Source organism: Panthera uncia, chromosome C2 (genome assembly GCF_023721935.1).
Source record: "Panthera uncia isolate 11264 chromosome C2, Puncia_PCG_1.0, whole genome shotgun sequence".
In the NCBI taxonomy this organism is placed as follows: domain Eukaryota; kingdom Metazoa; phylum Chordata; class Mammalia; order Carnivora; family Felidae; genus Panthera; species Panthera uncia.
The window spans coordinates 28,337,202-28,359,845 of NC_064810.1; the positions used below are offsets into that span (position 1 = coordinate 28,337,202).

At 35.5% G+C, this 22,644-nt stretch overlaps 1 protein-coding gene across 3 annotated transcripts in view; it reads right to left on the minus strand.

The window, feature by feature from the left end:
• Positions 1 to 22,644, minus strand: part of LOC125920816 (multidrug resistance-associated protein 1-like) — an 89,235-nt gene that overhangs the window by 65,319 nt on the left and 1,272 nt on the right. For 2 of the 3 annotated variants that reach the window (XM_049627991.1, XM_049627990.1), the window contains exons 2-5: positions 18,603 to 18,664; positions 11,735 to 11,882; positions 10,380 to 10,522; positions 4,041 to 4,218 (exon numbers count right to left, since the gene is read on the minus strand). In XM_049627991.1, the coding sequence (XP_049483948.1) occupies positions 4,041 to 4,218; positions 10,380 to 10,522; positions 11,735 to 11,882; positions 18,603 to 18,664 (531 nt within the window). Of the gene's footprint in view, positions 1 to 4,040; positions 4,219 to 10,379; positions 10,523 to 11,734; positions 11,883 to 18,602; positions 18,665 to 21,461; positions 21,864 to 22,644 lie in introns of those variants that run through there. The other variant, XM_049627992.1, reaches the window with a different exon arrangement.

A 22,644-nucleotide genomic window follows, 5' to 3' on the forward strand; every position in this document is an offset into this window, starting at 1 on the left:
CATCCTTCAGACCTATGTCATGCAATATTATGCAATATTAACCATGACATTTTTCCGGACCAACGCTGCTATAAGTCACAGAAATCACATAATTTAGAGCTGGAAGGGCCCTAAAAATTCCTAACCCAGCGATTCTAAACCAAAAGTTACTATACTTCTAATGACATAAGGTGTACCTAAAGGTAGACCCTCGTAACATTTATAAGAACGCATTCTTCTTCAATTCCACTGCATGAAATACAATATGCCAGAATTATCTTTCTGACTCTATGTGCAGGATCTGGATTCTGCTTCTCCTAATCCTGACCACAGTAGAGTGTCTTTATTTTAAAAAAATATATCTGAGGCGCCTGGGTGGCTCAGTCGGTTACGTGTCCAACTTCAGCTCAAATCATGATCTCACAGTTCATGAGTTCAAGCCCCCCGTGTCAGGCTCTCTGCTGTCAGCGCAGAGCCTGCTTCAGATCCTCTGTCTCCCTCTCTCTACTCCTCCTCCTCCATGCTCTCTTTCTCTCTCTTTCAAAAATAAATAAACAAAAATTTAATATATATATATTTTATCAATTTTCTTGCATTTTATAATTATCACAATTAAGGTAAGAATAAATCTTTAAAGTACAAATGTAGACAGTCTAGGCACTGTAATACTATCGAATATGGTAGTCATTAGCTATGTGTGGTTATTACATTTAATTAAAATTAAAAATTCATTTCCTTAATCTTACTAGCTACAGTTCAAAGGCTCAATAATCATATGTTACTAGTGGCTGCCCAACCAGATAGTGTCGATGTAGTACTTTTTTTAGTTAAAAAAATTGTTTTGAAACTTTTATTTTATTTCACTTTATTTTTTTCCAGATATCTCAAATCCTCATATTATTCCTTTAATGGAAAACAAAACTTTGGTCTCTAACTCAAACCTGTTCTCTTTGTCAGCACTCCATGTCCCAAATCAAATCTCTCCTGTTTTTCCTTTTCTCCTCCCTCTTTTAAAAATTGAGATATATTGGGGTGCCTGGGTGGCTCAGTTGGTTAAGTGTCCAACTTTGGCTCAGGTCATGATCTCACAGTTCATGAGTTCAAGCCTTGCATTGGACTTTATGCTGACAGCTCGGAGCCTGGAGCCTGCTTTGAATTCTATGTCTCCTTCTCTTTCTGCTCCCCCACCTCTCTCTCTCTCTCTCTCTCTCTCTCTCTCTCTCAAAAATAAACAAAGGGGTGCCTGGGTGGCTCAGTCCGTTAAGCAACCGACTCTTGATTTTGGCTCAGGTCATGATCTCACGGTTTGTGAGCTCAAGCCCCACACTGCGCTCCATGCGGACAGCATGGAGCCTTCTTGGGATTCTCTCTCTCTCTCTCTCTCTCTCTCTCTCTCTCTCTCTCTCTCCTCTTCCCCTCCACTGCTTGTGTTCTCTCTCTCTCTCTCTCTCTCTCAAAATAAATAAACTTAAAAAATAAATAGACAAACATTAAAAACATTTTAATATAAAATTGAGATATATTTAGTTGACATACATTAGCTTCAGGTGTGTAACATAATGCTTCGATATTTGTATACATTGCAAAATGATCATTTAAACATCCATCACTACACATAGTACAAAATTACAAAATTTCTTGTGATGAGAACTTTTAAGAACTACTCTCTTGGCAGCTTTCAAATACAAAATACAGTATTACTAACTATAGTCACCATGCTACACATTATATTCCCATGACATTTATTTTTTAAATAGAAGTTTTATACATTCTGATCATCTTCACCCATTTTTAAAATCACAAAGATTCTACTGGACAGTGTTTGGTAGAGGAATGCTCTCAGACTGCCCACCTTAAACCCAGGATAACTGATGCTGCTTTTGAAGCATATCCCATTTCTTAGACCTCAAGAATTGTCATGGAGCCGTACCTCTGAGCTAAGGTGTAACAAAATCTGAGCTTTGAGACTCATGAACTCCTAAAGTGATCAAGTGGAAGGAGGCCTCTGCTTTTTCCACAAACCTTAAAATTGGTATGCCCTGACCTTTATTCCAAACGAGCAGCATGTGAATGGACAGAAAACGAGAAAGTCCTAACAGCTCCCCTCTTCAACAAGAACAGGATCTGAGATCAGGTTTACCCCACTCTAAAAACAAGTCCTTGATGAACTAGAGCCAATGTCAGATTAATATGGGTATCTGGTGCCACTATGAGAGACATTTTGGACATTGGGTATCTAAGTATGATGAAAATCAGAATTCTACAACCTGTAAAGAGACAAAGAAGAGAAAGAGAAGAGAAACTTAACTACCCTAATTAGTTCCATGGAGAGAGACTCCCTCTAGAAAGCAGGTGTAGGATAGGAGACTCAGAAAAAAGCCACCCTTATAAAATCAGTGGCATGTGCACATGCTACCTCAGTGCATCAATGCAGGTTATAACAACAGGTTGTAATGTCTTCTGCTGCTTGTTTGATGGACTTGGAATTAAATCATAATCCCTATGGCAAGGTCTACTGAGCTGGCTTGATTGATATACTCCTTTGATCCTGAGTGTTCTTTGTTCTTAAACAATCTCTCTAAAGAATCTATGGTTTCCTCCCTGTAGCCAGTGTGACCTTTTACGTTATTATCTCCAAGGTCTCTCTGCCCTTGTAAGAGTCACCCACAATGCTTGATTTTCTTCTTTTTATTTGACAACTTGTTCTAATTTCTACCACATTCCCCTCTTCCATATTTGCAAATCCACCCAAATCCTACACTCAAACTCCAATGCTTTAATCACTGAATGAAATCCTATTCCATATGGACTGTATATCAAAGACAAGTGTTAACATTTAAACTGATTCCTAGATTTGTTGACATCTTTCCTCCCTATTAGGATTTCTCAGAATTTATAGCCTCTAGAATTATGACTGTGGCAGTATGACCCAGCACTTGGGCTAAAACCATTCCATACTCCCATTTTGGCCCAATATGGCCAAATGGCCTGTAATGCTTAATGCCCAGCTCAGTCCAAATTGTAATACTTCCTTCCACTCATACAAATTCTACACCTTTCCCAAAGACCACTTCAAGGCTTCCTTTCTATGTGAAACCTTCCTTAACCGCACACAATCATTGTAGATTTCCTGTTCTTTTGACCTCTTATAAAACCTGCATTTAGTTCCACACATTAATTATATATGCTAATAATTCCCCCTAATTTCTTGAAGGAGTGGCTTGTTTATTTATTTACTCAGACATCCAGCTTTTTATAAAAATGTATAAAAGTCACTCTCCCAGATGATAAAAGTACAACAGGTAAATAGGTTTCTATTCCAAATCTTAAAGAGCCCACAATTTATAAAAGAGTAGTGAGTAAGAATGCAAAATACACTTAACTGAGTAATTCAAGTGATAACTACTGGAAGGAAGAAATTCTTTAACAGTTTAATTATGATGTAAATAAGCTCTTTAACAGTTTAATTATGATGTAAATAAAAGGCTCTGGATGGTAATGAGGTGGTATTTAAAACTGTATTTTCAAGAAAGAACAAATTAAACTTCAGGGTTATGACAAGTATAAGTATCAGCCAGGTTTCATTTCTGGGGGTGCGGTGCAGAGGCAAGACACAGAATGAAAGAGTAGCAGATAATGACTGCATAGAGAAAGATGGCTTTGTTGCATGAGAAAGCAGAGTGAGCACAGGAAGAACAAAAAAGTAGCATGCGGAATGAAAATGATCATGAAAGGAAGAAATGTTCATACATAAACACAGACAAACATGAAAATACTCAAGGCTATTCACTTTGTGAGGAGGAGTTCAGTGACACAACAGTGGACAGAAACCATCATCTAGTTTCCTGGATTAGGGCTCACTAGAAGTTTCAGGGACTGTAAGAACTATAGAGAACCATATAGAGAAATTAATACAACCAGTATTGATGAGTCAAAGTTTTTTAAAGCAAAATAAATGTATATTCAACGGGCACTCTAAGAATTTTTAATATACTATATGCTATTTCAAAGCATACAATGAAAGAATCCATTTAGAAATTGAGAATTCCTTAACTTTTTACCTTTTTGTAGATGAGTCCAATTACGGCTGTCTTAATTTTTGCTGAAGTGAGCATGTTAAAACGTTGATATTGCTGAAGGATCAAGGTTTGCAAAAAGACTACAACAAAAAGTGCCAAAGCATAACCATAGCCTCTCCATCCAAAATCTTGGCGATTTTCACAGAAAATAATCATTTGCCTGAATGTCATACAAAAATTGAGAAAGGGGAAGAAATGTTAAACATCTAATAGTTAAATGCTAATTAGAGTTAAGTGTTTTCAAACTGTCAAACACACACACACACACACACGCACACTCTTATTCTTGTAGAATTTAGTGATTCATTACTTAAATATAACATCCAATGCTCAGCACAAGTGCCCCCATTTATTTTTAATTCAAGTATTATATAATAAAATTAATAGAATCAACAGTTATTTTCAGATGCTTTTGAGTGCAAGGTTATTTTCTATTTTTCATATGGTAATCTCATCAACTAACTGTTCTGGTCTAACTTCATCATAAAAGTTAAGATACAGACACTTAAAGCTTCTTTTTTATCATAATCATACATTTTGTTAAATATAGGGAAACATGACAGTTAAAATTTAAGTAGTGAATCTCTTAAAATGGCACATAGTTTTTTTTCCAAAGGTCTGAATTATATCTCACCTCTTATTACGTTTATCCTATCCAATTCCCCTATATTCTATCTTCCCTTATTTTCTCTTAAGTTTGGTGACAGCAGGGCCATGATATCAGGTCAATGCTGGGGACAATGCTAGACAATGGGGACAGTTCTAATCATAACGATCTTGGTTGCTTATTGTCCTTCAACTATACACTGGTTAAAACTCAGAATGCCTGATGTCATTGTTAATAACATTATAGTGGTACTCTTAACCTTTTTTCAACTGCCTCTATGTGACTAATAATAATAATTTTAAAAGACTACATATACTCTACATAATGGTGGAAACAACTTGGATATATTCTTTCTGATACTACAGATTAATACGTCATTTATTTTGCAGGCTCAGTTCTTGGTTTATTTAAGTAGTTCCTGTTATTTTATAGGTAAAAAGTATAATATTAGATGTTTTAGAAATGTACCTTTTTTTACTCTGAGTTCTGGAGATACAGAAATGTGTTTTGTCATTGTTAATAGCCATTTTGAATGTACTTAAGGTTATACTCACAGGAAACCACATGTAATTAGGTAAGACTATACCTAAATTATTTTAAGAACACTGAATTTAAAAATTCATTGTTTAGGGGCGCCTGGGTAACTCAGTCAGTTAAGCGTCTGACTTCAGCTGAGGTCATGATCTCACAGCTCATAGGTTGGAGCCCCATGTCAGGCTCTATGCTGACAGTTCAGAGCCTGGACCCTGCTTCTGATTCTGTGTCTCCCTCCCCCGTGCTTGCTCGCTTTCTCCCTCTCTCTCTCTCAAAAATAAACTTAAAAAAATAAAAAATAAAAAATAAAAAATAAAAATTCATTCTTTATGTGAGTTTACATTTTTAAAGTTTACATTTTTAAAAAATAAAAAATTAATGTCTAAGCTTGGATCTATTTTATTCGCACCTTGGACAGCATATGGGTGAAAAATTAAAAGCAATCTGTGTTGCTTTATAAACCAAATTGCTTTATAAACCAAGTACTTCAAAATATTAACTTTATTAAAATTGTACTTTGGAATCAATATATACCAACCAGTGTTTCTAAAATTACTACTAAAACCTCTAGTCATTGAAAATTATTTGGAGCATTGTTTATTCTCAATGACACTATTAAATTATTCCATACCCCACCTAGATAAAATAATAGGAGGTTTGGTACTTATCAGTGGATCTGTATCAGATGCTATCCATTGGGACACCAAATTATTTTTACAAGAGCAACTTACTGAATGTTTTCTTGGTCTGGAAATTAAATTTCCTGAAAGAAGTGCCCTATTCTTATTGTGGATGTATCTACCTATCAGACTTTTTCCTTTCTCATAAAATCAAACAACTAAATGACTATAATAAGTATCATAGTGGGTCTACACATATAAATCAGGAAGTACTAAAAATAATCTGTGATCAATACATGGTGAAGACCATAAAACCATATTCATCATATCAGATGTGAATACTCATTTTTTTGTTTGACTAATATCATAATAAAATTCATAGAAAGGGGGAAAATAGTAAGCACAACAATCAGCAAGAAACATGTTTCTTCTAATAGTAATTAATGAAAGTGTTATTTTTAGATGTTTGATTATTACATATATGAGTCATGATAACAGGACAATATATTTTCATCCTTACAAACAGTCCTGTCTAGTACTTTTCCTTATCAAAAGAAAAAATAGACATCTCAAAATTAGCTAAAAAAAATTAACTCCCCCAGGCTCGGATTATGATCATACAAACTCATAAAATTCTTTCTTTTTTTATGTTTCAACTTTTTATTTACATTCTAGTTAGTTAACATATAGTTAAACTCATAATTTTTTTTCTGATCATTTATTCCTCAATGTGGAAATATTAAGGCTATTCATCTACTTTAGAATGAGAATCTCTTGATTCTCTTGATTCTTGAAAAGTATAACTTTGGATAAGCCCATTTATTTAGTATTCCATTGAGGAAATGTATTTGAGTCCTATGTGCCAGGCTCTGTGCTAGGTGCTAAGGACACAGACATTGAGTAACACATGATCCTTTACCAGGAGGAGCTGGAAGTCTAGGCAGGAAGAAATACACATCAACTCATTTCAGTACAATATTGACACTACTGTTTTGCAGGTATGGTCAAGCTAGAATGTTACAAAAGTATGTCATAAAATTATGGGCACCATTGTGTAACCCTTAGGCAAGGAGTTAGCAATTCTTTAACACCCTATTATAGACTGCAAATATTTGGAGAAGATAGAGACCCTGAATTGCCATCACCTATAGCTATTTTAGAAAACAGTAACCACAGTGAGATTCTAGAATGAGTTTTTGAGCAGTAGTCATTGGAAAATAGGAATCAGAGCATGCCTAAAAATGGCTGGGAATGTCTTACTACACCTTTCACTGAGAAGTTAAACCTAAGTATTCTAATTCTCCTCCCCTTGGCTCTGGGCTAATTTAGGGGCTTGTGTGACCAAACTAATGTGACAGAAGTGACACTCTGGCTCTTCTAAGCCTAAGTCATAACAAGACTTGTCTGAGCCTCTTGGCATGTTCACTCTGAAAAAATCCAGCTGCCATGTGAGAAGTTCAACTTACCAGAGACTCCTGTGTTCAACCTAACCATTTGGAGAGGCAATGGAGAGATAGAGACAGACAGACAGACAGACAAAGATTGATATCAGGCCATTTCCACCCATCGTAGCCCAGGCATCAGTATGTAAGTTAAGACGCCATCCTGGACATTCCAGCACTAGTACACATAAAAAAGAACCAAAGTAACCCAGCTAACAGCCAGAGCCAAGGCCCCCAAAATTTGTCTCTACTTGAGCTGCTACAGGTCTCTCCAGCCATTCAAGCTACTCAGCTAAAGCCACCATCATGGTGGATCAAAGAAAATCCATCCCTCTCTGAATACACAAGATCATGCCTTGTTTCTAATACACAAGATTATGCCTTGTTTCTGTAGCGCAGTGATTATTGTGTTTGCCTCACAGATATTTGTGAACATAAGCATCATTGTTTCATGCCAATAAATTTTGACATGCTTAATACTATGGCAATAGATCACCAGAACAGGGCAGGAGAGGAAGATGCTGTTTAATATACATTTCTGATAGATTTCTGGCCAAAGATGAGATAACTCTATGGCAACTCCTTAAAAGAGCCGGGATATATAAGGGTGAGCAGCAGAGGTAGGGGGAAGGAAAGGTATGTTACCTTGTCTGAGGGGGATTTTAATCCAGCAGACATTTGGATTATATTTCCATAGGCAAGGGAACCAGACTTTGGAGTGAAAAATGACAGGACCAGTTTTCTGATGGCAAAGAGATATCTTCTTGCCCTAGATTCCCCAACACCATTCTCTCTGGGTTCTCCTCTCTTTGCACTATGCACTCCTTCTCACTGTCCTTTTGTGGATTTCCCTATCTTCATTAATTCCACACACTGGAATAGCTGATTATCTACAGAGATGTTTACTTCTCCTTATCCATGGTAAGGTGGTCTCATCCAGAAAAATGATTTGACATACCCAATCTAATTTGTTGGAACAGTTCCCAATTTTATTATCTCAGCTAATATCTTTCTTGACTCCAGACTTAAGCTTACTCAATCTTTTTGGATTGGCTAGATGGCTGTCAGGGATCCCCAACGCCACTCCCTAGTTAAATGATCCATTAGAAGGACATATAGCAGTCAGCATCTAGTTATACTAATGACTATGATTTAGTATGGTGAAAGTATCAGCAAAGAGAAAAGGTACATGTAGTAAAGTCCAGGAGAAAACAGGTATAAGCTTCCAAAAGTCTTCTCTCAGTAGGGTCACACAAAACACACTTAATCATCCTGGCAACTAGTTGTGGCCGCATACGCAAAATGTTGTCTACCAGATAAGCTCATTAGAGATTCAGTATCCAGGGCACCCTTTTCCTAACATATGCCAAAATTCCAAACTCCCAGAAGGAAAGCAGGTATTCAGCATGAATCGTATTGATTGTTAAGCAGTTTGGACGTATTGAGCCACTGTTAACAGTTACGGTAGCAGGGACCCTCCTGAAATGCAAGTTCCAGTTGCCTACCAAAAGTCACCCCTCTAAGCAGACCTTCCAAAGAATAGCAGTCAGGCTTTCCAAAGGACAGCAGTCAGTCAGTTCATTCTTTCCTGCAAAATGGCTAATATGTATTTCAAATTGAGCAAGTCCAAAAGGAAACCCCACACCCTACTCTACTCTTTCCTGAGCCTTCTATATCTCAGTAAATAGTGTCTCATTTACCTTGTGACTCTGAACCAAAAACTCTGAAGGCATCCTTGATTCCTCCCCTCTCTCAACTTACATTCAAGCCATCAGTATATGATGTTGACTCTACCTTTAAAATAGAGCCAGAATCTAACTACTTCTTATCACCTTCGTTGCTACAACCTAGCTGAAGCCACCACTGAATCTTGCTTGGATTATCTCAGTATTTCAACTGGTGATACTTTTACTTTTCCTCCTTTTTATATTATTTTCTGCATAGCAGCAGAGTGATCCCTATAAAACTTAGGTCTAATCATATCAATTCCTGCTCAAAATTTCCAACGTTTTCCCTCTTAACACAGAATAAAAGCCTATTTCCCCCATCATATTCCATAAGTTCCTTTAAAATCTTTTTCATTACCAGCCCTTTCTTACCTCTGATTTCTTCTCCAATTCTTTGTTCTAGCCTCACTTATCTCCCATGCGTCCTCAAAGACACCAAGCATGCACCTGCCTCAAGGCTCTTGCCCTTCTTGTTCTTCCTATTTGCAATAGATATGGTCTTGGCTTCCTCTCTAACTTCCTTCAGGACTTTTTTCAAATGTCACCTTATCACTAGTATCTTCCCTAACTTCCTTAAATTAACATAGCACTTCGATCTCCCTAGAGAGGCATTTCCTACCTCTCCTTGTTGAATACTTTGTCCTTAACACTGATTATTTCTTAATATCATTTATATTTATTCATTTGTTTACTATTTGTCTCACCCCTGTGAGTGTCATCAGAGCAGGGATTTTTTGACTTTTGTCTACCCTAGGGTCAATCAAGCACAGTAGCGTGTAGTAAGTATTCAATAAATACCGGACAAAATACAAGCCTGGACATTATCTAAGAGTCAAGTAACTAAGAATTAATTCTGTTTTCATGAATTGAATAGTTCTTAAAAACTCCAACAACCTGGAAATGTATTCAATACAAAAATATTATTATAGGTCAATAAAAAAATTTGTTTTTCCTTCATATATATTATTTCATTTTCTGAATATACATCTAAAACAGAGTTCCTAGATTTTAGTCATAACTCTGGCATTTTCTAGCTCTGTGAAGTTAGGCAAATTACTTAAACCTCTCTGTTTCTGCATCATGATAATGATTGTAATAATACTTCCTATCTCATAGGATGGTTGTAAAGATTGAATAAGATAATTAATATAAAGAATTTAGAACAGTATGTAGTACACAGTTGGCTTCAGTAAATATTGACTATATTATCATCATTCACATTTGTGTGAATGGCAAAGCTAACAGAATGTCCATATCCTAAGTAAAATTTGCAATAAGGTCTTTTCCTACTCTTTTTTAGTACAGCTTTTAGAGTGAAACACTTGCTTATCATTTGCTTATCATTAAACTGTAGAGAGAGTAAAAAAAAAAAAGACAAGACTACAACTTACTTCATTATGAGTGGGCTAGTGAAGGACAAAATATCAGCAAACACTTTGAATAAAGCAACTTGAATCAGGACAAACTTAAAGGTGTTCCACAATGCATAGAGCAGAGATGGTTTCCTGGCACATGCCTCTTTATGAAAGGATGCCTACATAATGAAAGAAAATAAGAAACCATGAGAAAATTGGACAGAGCAAATACAAGTAAAAATGAAATATATATATAAACCAACCATAGAATTAGTAATGTAACCCAAAGATAATAAAATAGGGGCACCTGGGTGGCTCAGTCACCCAGTTAAGTGTTCAACTACTGATTTCAACTCAAGTCGTGGTTTCACAGTCATGAGATTAAACCCTGCATGGGGCTCCACATGGAGCCTGCTTAAGATTCTCTCTTTCCCTCTCCTTCTGTCCCTGCACCCCCACTCATGCTCTCTCTCTTTCTCTCCCTCTCAAAAAATAAAAATAAATAAATAAATAAATAAATAATAAATAAATAAATAAAACAAAAATAATAAAGTAATAAGAAAGGGATAAATTCAGTTGAACTTGAAAATATGACCTATATCATTGGTAAAGTATGTCTCCAGAACGCCTGATATTATTTATATCATGGGGTATAAATGCACAAGAGAAATAGTTGTATTTTATTACTTTTGTGAATGTTGAAACTTTCATTAAAATAATATAAATACAGTTTTATCTTCAAATTATATTTTCTTTTTGGGAATTCTAAAGAGGAGATATGTGTGCATATGTGATACAAGATATGGAGTACCTGCCCCTGCACCATAAACTTTGGCCATGGTCGCCATATTACTTACTTGGACCAATAGATATGAGGCCATGAGATATAGAAACCATCTTTGCCATGATAGTTGAGCAAAAGATACTGGTGAAAAGCCAAAGATAACATATCAACACATTGTTCTTGATATTAAAGGGAGGAGATGCTAAATAATTTTATGACATAAATTAGTTGCAATAAAAATCGATTGTACTTATGAAAATGGCTTGTCATTTCACATATTTTAGGAACTTTCTAAATTAATAATAATATCTCACATTTGGAAGAAGCTTTTTCTAGTTTTAGGTAGTAATTAGGTACTTAAGATTTAAGAATTAATTACCTTGGGGCGCCTGGGTGGCTCAGTCGGTTGAGCGTCCAACTTCAGCTCAGGTCATGATCTCACAGTCCATGAGTTCAAGCCCCACGTCAGGCTCTGTGCTGACAGCTCAGAGCCTGGAGCCTGCTTCCAATTCTGTGTCTCCCTCTCTCTCTGTCCCTAACCCACTCATGCTCTGTCTCTCTCTGTCTCAAAAATAAATAAAAACATTAAAAAAAAAGAATTAATTACCTTTATTTCTTGCCTCTCTTGATTCCTTAAAACTTCCTTCCGCCATTGTTTTTCAAAGATGGGACACACAATATAGGAAGAATCACTTTCATTTAGTTCAAAAAGATCTTCTCTTTCCAAAGGTTTCTTATATCCTAAAAGAATTATTCTAAAAATGAAAGAGTAAGGTAAACAATTCAGCAAAACTAATAATCAACTTAAAAATAATTTTTCATGCATTTATTTTATTCTTTGATTTATAAATTATTTTTTTAATCAGGATGGAATGATTAGACTGTATTTTGGAAAGTCATACAACTTATCCTGCAGTTGAATAATGTGTAATAATCATTTGTAGCTTTTAGAATTATTGGGACATCCATTTATTCAGTGAAACACTAAATTTACTCATTTCATATTGGAGTCACCTACTACTTACCTACCTTACTGAAATTTAAATAGTTAACATTCACAGTAAGGTATATTCACTCCAAAACCCCAAACTAGCTGCTTTTTAGTCTTGAATAAGAGGAGAAATGGATCCAACCTCTGCATCTGCAACTTCTCCTATTCCACCGGGACATTATATACCCTTTGCCACTTGACTTTACAAATTGTTCAACTAGATGTGGAGTACCTGTTTGTGCCCCATAAACATCAGCCTTGGCCATATGACCTATTTTGACCAATAGACTATGAGCCAAAGTGACAGTGCCATTTCTGAGCCCATGCCTTAAGAAGTGTGACGAATTACTGCTAGTCTCAGCACTTCCACTCTCCCCCATCCAATGAACTTGCCCCATGGGAGACTGAATAAATTATGCAAGAACAACAGGTCTAAATTAGAACTGTCCCAGGCAAACTAGGATGCATGATCTAGTTACACCACAGATGTTGTGGCAGACAATAAATTATACTTACCTCACAGCCATCCTTCTGCCCCATCATCTTCCTACTACCAGGAATCTTGATACTTATTCAGGTGAAAATGTCTTGAACTCAGGATAAGTCCTTATCTCAGCCAGAGTCATAATTATGATCAGTCTAAAGCAGTCCTGGTAATCTGACAACATTTTGCTTGGCATTAACAATATAACTCAGTCTGCTGAGGAGAACTTTCTTTTCCAAAAGAAGGCTCAAACTTCGAGAGGAGAAAATGTCTTGCCTCCTTTTTCCTTCCCCTTCCTCCTTCCTGCCTGCACTGAAGGCATAATGCTCTGATATAGAGAAGCCATCTTCTTCACCATGGGTGAAAAGCCAAATAATAAGGATGGGAAGTAGAAAGAAAAACTCTGGGCCCTTTGTAACATTTCTGAGGTAGTTCATCAGCTTATTCCCAGCGTTCTTCTCAGTAACATAAAAAAATAAATACCTATTTGTTTAAGCTATAATTATCTGGCTATTGTGTTGCTTGAGGCAAAACATGTTCCTAAGTTCAGATATACTCAGTTTAAGAGCTTGGTGACATGACTCGTTCAGTAAGAAATTAAACCCACATTTAAACTCAGGCCTTCTGACTCAATAGTTTCTGTTCTTTCCATTATAAAGTACCTTATTAGTCCAAGAAACCATAACATGGTGTTACACTATCCCAAATTGGGACTGCTTCATTGTCATTATTACTGAACAATCTCTATTATTGATTGACCCTGAGATGGATTTAAACTCTGTGGTAACCAGAGTCTCCACAGGATTCATTTTTACTTTTATTACACTATATAATATATTACAGTTCATATTTAACAAAAAGGTTTAAATGTAATAAGAAAGGACCTTCTGTAATCACGTTTCTGTTGGCTCAAATATGCTGGACATTTTCCTGCACTGCAGTTTCAAAACCATATTAAGCAATAAACTACTTTTAAGTCATATTAAGCCTTTCTCTTCCATTCCACAAAATAAATATTCATTTTCAAAATAAGATTGCATTGATTTTCACAAAAGCATTTTAATAACATTTACTGCCTCAGCATTTTGAGTTAGAACCATGCAAAACTCAGCGGTTTTGGTGCACAGGGATAAGTGACCCCTGGCTTTCATGCTGAGTCTCCAAATAATGCAGCATCTAAAAGTGACACTTACACTGAATTGATTGTGATGCACATGGCTCAGTTGTTTAACCACCGTGACTTCCCTTTTCCCAGGTGTGTGCTTCTTCCTTCTCTTTTGCTCTCTTCTGTACATTTAAATATGCTCATCACCCTGGCTCATCTTTCTACCACACATAAGCATCCAGGAAAAGAGGAAGCAGTGCTTCTTTAAATCCAATGACGAGGCAGCTCTTAGGGAGGCAACAAGGACCAACAGCTGACCCTCCCGATAGTGGAATGTAGACTGGACTGGGTCCCATAAACTTAAGGACTTGATTCCTAAGTGGTAATAAGGTTCCTGCATGCATCTTGTATGTTTTACACTGATAGTGCTTTTCAAAGGTCATTCAGTTCAATGAATTTGATGCTCGCAACTCTCTGAAGCAGGCAGAGCAGTATTAATTTCCCGTGTTTACAGGCGGTTAAACACCAGGAACTCCAGAGCCTGGTCAGAGTTTTTTAAATGTGACATAAACCGGTGCTAACGTGACCAAAGGCAGACAATGCCGTTAAGTGTAATATTTCCACTCTGTTTTCAATATTGTTATCTTAGAATTCTGAGTATATTTGACATTAACAAGTGTGAGTACACATCTCATCCAACTGATGTTAAGAGCAGCAAACCAGTAGCAGTAGGCCAGGAAGATGAGATGAAAGGTAAATTTTGTAGATGTGTAATACTACAAAGCGTGGAAAGTATAGATATACAATCGAATTATCAAGTTCACTACTGTTAATCACCTTTTTAAATATTTCTGGAAAGCGGTGATTGTGTCACAGGAGAAGGCAAAAAGTCAGTCTGTCCAACAGTTGTAGGATAGGACAAAGTCAGGCAGTGTACAAGTTTTATTAATATGTGAGGAAAAGGTAGGGCAGACTGAATAGTGTATCCCTGGTTAAAATAGTGATTCAATTGTGACCGGTAAAAACTTTAACTAGAGTTTTCCGTGTATGTCAAGGGGATTATTCTATGACAATGATTATTATACACTGATGACAGATTATATTTGCTAATAAAGGCTTCATAATTATTTGATCATCAAAACCACTCTACAAATTCTGCCTTAGGAATTAAGGCTCATAAGCATATAATTCCCTAATTATTTGTATCATCTGAGCACATTTTAATTGAATTATTCATATAATTATGGGAGCTTGAATTTGGCCTAGGAAATAATTTCTGATTTTATTCTGTAACTCAAAGAACAGATCTGAGAACACAATTAGCCACTGTCTTCAAAAAGGCATTCTCTTAAACAATAGCTATGTTTCAGCTGCTGCTGTTTAATTACCAGATAAGAAATCAAATTAGATTCATGCCAATGACAGTTCCAGATAGGAGCATGCTATAAAAATATTTCTTATCTAGGTCTAAGATGTTAAATTTGAACAGAAAATAAATGTTATATTCAACAATTATATCTTATTGGTTTGATTGATCTGAGATAGTGACAGATATTGAGGTGCCATATTTTAAAGTTTGTTGTGCCTTATCCTGCGTATTAAGTTTAATTTCAGCTTCATATTTTAGGCTTCATAAAATGGTATTCATAATATTTAAAACAAATACATATAGTTTTTATAGTTTGATAATTAAGTTTTAAAAGTACAGTTACTTAAAATTAATTTTATTTGCATTATTTAAATTCTGTCATATTTTCTGTGACTTAAAACTGACAGTCTGAAACTTTTAAAGCCAGAATAGACCTCACTCTTTCTCTCAAGACATGAATGAAATATAACTCAGGTTTGGAAAATAAACATGAACAAAAAATCATTAAGTATAAATAGCCCACATTTACATAATTCTTATTTAACCTTTCTTTTTTTATAGTATATATATATATAATTTAACGTAGTATATATATATAAATATATATATTTAACGTATATATAATTAACGTAATTATATAGTATATATATATAATTTAACGTATACGTATATATAACGTAACGTATATATAATTACGTAGTGGAGTAATTTTTGCCATCCTCCTTAAGTGATTCATAGATTTGTGTTAACTTGGAATTCTTATAACCCAACCCAATTATATGCTTCTGCTCAATTATTTGCTCACCAAGTATATCGGTTCTCTACTTACACTGCTTTCATAAAAATCACCAATGAACTTTACAATGATAAATTCAATAAAGAATACTCAATTCTTTTTTTTTTTTAATTTACCCCTCTTCAGCATTAGGCACTACTGACCACCTTATTGTCTTCCTTTTTTGACAGTTTCCTTAGCTTTCAAACACACTCTTTCTTTTGTTTGTCTCTTACACTCTGAATGTCTTTCCTTAGCTTTCTTGTTAGATTACCACTCCTTTTACCATTTAAATACTGAGGAATCTCAATGTTCCATTTGTTCATCCCGTTCAATAAGCTCTCTTTCTGGATGATCTTATTCATGCTCATGGCTTCCACTACTGACATATAGTCAATGACTCCCAAATCCGTATTCATAGATCAAAAGCCTATATATCCAAACACCTATTTAATACTTTTTATGGGAATGAGTTAGACATCTTAAATTGACGCTTCTCTAAACTGAACATAAAGTTTTTTGTCACACCTGAATCTGACAGTTAACTGAGCCAAAAAATGATTAACATTCTTCCCAGTTCTTCAATTTCCTTATCTAATCAACGTTATTAATTAGCTTTTGAATCTGTTCCTTCCTCTTCATCCTCTTTATCATTACGATAGTTCAAACTTTAGCCATAAATCTACCAGGATAATTGAAGAACCTTCTAACCATTCCCTCTATCTCCATTTTCATCTGGTACATACCATATCCACACAACTGCAAAGGTGATTTTCTGAAGCGCAAACACGAATACATTACTCTCTATTTAAAATTCTTCAGTGGCTTCTCATTATCTTTGGAGTGACCTAGAAAACTCTTTATGATCTGTTCTTTCAGTTTGATCTCTTGCCACATCAACTGGCTGCAATGGGGGAGGGGTCAGTTCACTCTCGCCTCTGGTTTGCATACAGTATTTGCTCAATTTGGAATGCCACTTGGCTTCATCTTACACATTGTCAAATGTTGAGTTAAAAGCATGAATTACTTGCAAAACATTCCCTAACTGTGCAAATGCGCTTACATGGCGCTCCTGAAATTTGTGTTTCTTTATAATGCTTATATTGCCTTTTGCCTTTTGGGTAATTGAAAGAGCACCTTTTAATCTTTCTAAATCTACTACAAATTCCTAGATGATAGGAACTAGGTCACTTTTCTCTGCATTTTTAAAGGTTAGCATAATGCAGGGTATCTGGCACACAATCAACCTTTTCTGTTTCTTTAAGGATTCATCTATGAGAATCATGAGAGCATATTTGTACATCAAATTGGGAAATTTTGTTTCTATTAACTATAGAACAAGGGGCATAAAGTTAAGATAATAAATTTAGTTTCCTATGATCATGACTTTTCTGTTATGGGGGAAAAATACATTTCTAAAGAAACTTCTGAATTTATAAAATTAGAAAAAGTCAGCTCTGCTCTTGTTTGAATTCTAGATGAATTACTCTGTGAGATAAATCACATTATATGTCTTATAAAAATGACTGTGTATGTGTTTTAGTAATTAGTGATAGTAATTAAGTAATTAGTAATATATATAATAGTTATATATAACTATATAATAGTTATATATAACTATATATAACTATATAATAGTTATATTTTATAATATATAATGTATATATATGTCTATAATATACAATATATATAATATTTTATGATATATATAATATATATACATATATAAAAGCTCAAATTGAGCTTGTGATAGATTGATAGATAGACCTCAAATATTTGTGGGAGTATTCCTAGTAAAGAGTAGAATAACAAAATGAAAAAAAAAAGCATGAAACATGGACTCAAAGAATCAGACTTCTAACACCAAATTGGTGTGCTTCTTCCTGGGTATCAATGGACAAGTTACTTCCCCTCCTTAAGTTTCAATTTTCAATTTTCTCATCTGTAAATGCCTATCTCATAAGACTTGGGGGGAGAATTAAGTGAAATTATATACACATATATACTGGATAATAAAAAAAATCCAAATTTCTGCCCCTCCATAGTGCTAATATGATACAAATCCTATAAAGGGACAGCCATATTGCAGGACTATTAGCAATCTTATCTGTGAACCACTTTCTATGTTACTATCTGTGGTTTCTCTATAATAAATTTTTTTCTTTTTTTTTTAAATTTTTTTAACGTTTATTTTTGAGACAGAGAGAGACAGAGCATGAACGGGGGAGGGGCAGAGAGAGAGGGAGACACAGAATCGGAAGCAGGCTCCAGGCTCTGAGCTGTCAGCACAGAGCCCAACGCGGGGTTCAAACTCACAAACTGCGAGATCCTGACCTGAGCCCAAGTCGGACGCTCAACCGACTGAGCCACCCAGGCGCCCCTATAATAAAATTTTTTCTATGAGAAAAAATCTTCACAAAGTCATTCTATAAAAATATTCATGCTGGAACATCTAGGTGGCTCAATTAGTTGAGGGTCCGACTTCAGCTCAGGTCATGATCTTGCGGTTTTTGAGTTCGAGCCCCGCGTTGGGCTCTGTGCTGACAGCTCAGAGCCTGGAGCCTGCTTCAGATTCTGTGTCTCCCTCTTTCTCTGCTCCTTCCCTGCTCTCTCTCTCTCTCTCTCTCAGAAATAAATAAACATTAAAAAATGTATATTCATGCTTAGATTAGAGGAATAACATTTAGGTGTCGTTTCCCTTGGAATCTTCCCTAGGGTAGTATGTTACATACAAATTAGTAAAATTCCTACCTGCTAAACCAAGAATATGTCATCCTACTGAAGAATGAAGCACTTTTCTCTGGATTGCATTTCTAGAAAGAAAAATACAACAAGTAGTCTGTGAAGAATATGCCTTTACTTTATATTTGAAATATCTTTGTCAGCAGGTGGAAAAGTACACATGAAATAATTTCATTTACTAACAGTCGCAGCTATGTTCATATCGTAATCCTTAAGGAATAAAATTAAGATATCAGAATGGTGGATAGACTACAAGCATTTTAAGATTTCTCCCAAAATTATCATTATGACTCGTTTTCACAGCAAAAAACCATGTAGGAAAGGAAATCATTTCTGATATTTCTACTTCTCATTCTCTCTCTGTGTGTGTATATATATACCCTCAAATTTCTATGACTGTGTATATATGTGAAGATATATATATATATAAGCTAAATTTAAAATATTTTATTCACTAAATTAAAGATAGCTTTGTCTTTTTCTGGAAAATAGAAAAATAAGAGACTAATAGTCATTTGGTTTACTTCTGTGTGTTTAATTACATATTTTTGTATAAATGTATAAATACATAAACAATTATCTATTTATCACCATTACATATTATTTTGGGAAGTTATAACATTTCCATAAATTCCTTCCTGTTGATCTGGTGAGTTCAACCAAAAGAAAATTTTAACAAAGAAGGCCTCAAAAGTAATCATTTTATATTTTTAGAGTTAGCATCAATGTCTATATTTTAAAAAGTAAAACTGATCACCACAGTCAAGCTCATTATTAGAAACTGTCCCATATTTAACAATTTTATCATACATCCTCTCTAATCCGGTTCTGATTTCATACATAAAGTGTTTACCATGTTTTTAAAAAATTCTTATCCTAGAAGGAGTGAGTGCCAAAATTCTATCCTGTACAGCAAAATGTCCTCAGTATAGAGGTGAGAACATTATTTATTCCAAATCTGCTCTCTGAGTTGTAGCAAATGACATACTATAAATCACTGAAGATATATATAATTTACTCAATTGCTATCTACCTTGATATTACTGTTGCAAAAGTAAATGCAATGACAAACGTAAAACAGTCATCATCACACTGTGGCCCAAAACAACCACTCACTCCTGTGACCTATGATATCATCATCACTACTATTACCAAACATATCATTTGGAAAATAAGTGCACATATTATTGTGGAAAACGTTCCGAAAATTCTTCAATTAACCTGGAAGTCACATTTTCTTTCACAGGGAGTTGCCAATTTGATCATTTACCACCAATGAAAAGATTTTATTCACATCCAAGACACATGTATGTCTGTGGCAGATTGAAAATGGCTACAAATTCTTAGCAGCTTTTCCCATCAAGAGGTAGACTCCATTTTCCACCCCTTGAATCTGAGCTGGCGTTGCTTCTTATTTTGATCAGGAGTGACACAAAGAGAGCTCCAATTCTAAGCCCCAAGAGGCTTCGTGTGCTCAGAACCCTGAGTGCACCACGTGTCTGATCCTAAGCTGGCCTGCTAATGGATGAGAGACCCCGGAGAAGAGAGCTGAGGTGCTCATCTGTCTGTCATCCTGGCTTGGAAACTGCCAGACATATGAGTAGACTACCCAGTCACCATTCAACCCTCCAGCTGGCAGTAGTGCTTAAAACAGTTCAGCAGAGATCAGTCAAGCTGACCCAAACTAGGTCATGATCCAACTGATCATAGAATCATGAGCTAATTAAAAAAAAAAAAAAAAAAGTGGTTGGTTTCAGCACCCATGTCTTACAAAGCTTCTAGAGAGGGTTATTTTAGCAGACCAAGAACTCAGTATTTGATTTAACTTTCTGTCTAGGCCCACTGTCCATGGGAAAGCATCTCCTATGAGGTCCTTTGAGTCCTCTGTTAAACAGACTCCTTAGATGTGGGCCAGGCATCTTACACTGAACTTGTCACAGTGAATTCCAAGCATATTTACCTCCCAGAAAATAAACAGTAAACAGGTAAAATATCTGGTGAAGGTAATAAGCCTTACCAAGCACCAAGAATGTATGAATGACTTTTTAATAAATACTTACTGAATTCATAGCACGGGTCTCACTGAGTTCATTATTGATATATTGCCACAAAGCAACATCTATATAGAAAACTAAGAACAATTCTAAAAGTATCTTTCAGTGTTCTGATTTCCTCCTATCCTCTCCTAAGCATTTCTCAGTCCTTCTAACTCACTTACCCTCACTCTGACAGTATTTTTGGTCTGCAGATCTATTTACCCCAAATCTTTCCCATTTTCCTCATCTACCCAAGCCTAGTACAGGCCTTTGTTTTCTAAGCCATTTTCTTATCTACTGTACTTATCTACCATTGGGCATATAGCAGGAATTCCATAAACATACCTTAACATTTCTGACTTAAGGGCAATTTTCAACTAAATAGAGGGCCTGTTATTTCTGGATTATGATGGAAGAACAGGAAGTATTCAGACCATGAGACCACAGCATAGTCAGGGTCCGGATTAATGCAGCGTGTTGCTTTCAATCTCCTTGGGTTCAATCTTCAGATGTGGCCTATGAGGATATGGTTTGTGTGACTGCTACATTTAACGATATCTCATAACCCCTAGCTTCAGGAGCTCTCTTTTAGATACTGGAGGAGAGTTCTGGAATTGGTGAGGAAATTAAGCGGAGGTGGAAGTACAGCTTCATGGAGAAGGGAAAACATCCAGAAATCAAAAAGAATTGGTTTCTTAATCAATTATTATGTGCCAGATTCTGTACAAAGTATATTATCTCATTAACTATAACATGTCTTTGTGGTGAAACCATTTCTGTCATCCCCATTTTACTGAAGACAAAACGAAGACCTAGAGTTTAAGAAACTTACCTGAAGATCCTCCAACTAAGAAGTTTAAGCAATTGAATCTAATCTACTTAGTTCACTCTATCTCCCAGCCATAATTCCACACTCTCAACTCTACCTGTTACAGGCTTTTGCTGATGCTTAGAGATACCCTTCCTCCTGCCCACATCCTTCTACTTCACTTCTGGCTAATTCTCACTTGTACTTCAATCTTATTTAAGATTTATTGCCTTCGGAAAGAAAGAAAGAAAGAAAGAAAGAAAGAAAGAAAGAAAGAAAGAGAGAAAGGAAGGAAGAAAAAATATTTACTTTGATAATTACTTTCCTCCCATCCCAGCCTTCAAGGCTTATATTGTTGTTCTGGGTTACCATAGCAATCTCAACATATTCTTCACGAAGGATTTAAAGGGCTTCAGTCTTCACTGAATTTACCCTCACTGTTTCCTGACTAATCATTTGCTCACAGTTTCTTCTCTCCTGCTAGACTTAATTGCTCTGAAAGAAGAAAACCATATTTGATTTATCTTTATATTTTCAGTTTCAGCCCAACGACTACCTCATAACAAACATGTTTTGGAGGAATGAATGAATGGCCACTAATCACTGCAAGAAAAATATTTAGAAGCATTTTATTCGTAGGTCACCATGCCAACCGTAGACTCTATCAGGTAGTCATATTCTTGGGGTGCCTGCATGGCTCAGTCAATTAAGCATCCAACTGTCGATTTTTGGCTCAGGTCATGATTTCACTGTTCACTGGCACTGTCAGCAGGGACCCTGCTTGGGATTCTCCCTCTCCTCTCCTCTCTCTCTCTCTCTCTCTCAAAATAAATACATAAATATTAAAACAAAGCCATGTTCTTAGTTTATAAGTAGGTAGTATTCTTATCTGAGATCTATTATGTCAAAAATATCAAGTCGTTTTAATGGAATGTAATTAATCATAAAAGGTTTTCAATATGCTTTGAAACCTTTAACTTTCTTTTTTTCAATTTGACATCACAGAAATAACAAAAAGAAAATGCAATTAAAACTAGTATTTTCAATCTTACCTAAATGGATTCCTGGTCCACAAAGCTATCCAGATTGAATAATAGTCAAAGATATAAACACTGATGGAATCCTATGGGAAGAACTGACTGGAATTTGGGGTAAGAGAATTATTTGTTTTATAAATTCCCTCCCTACAAGTGTGTAATTTACTGCC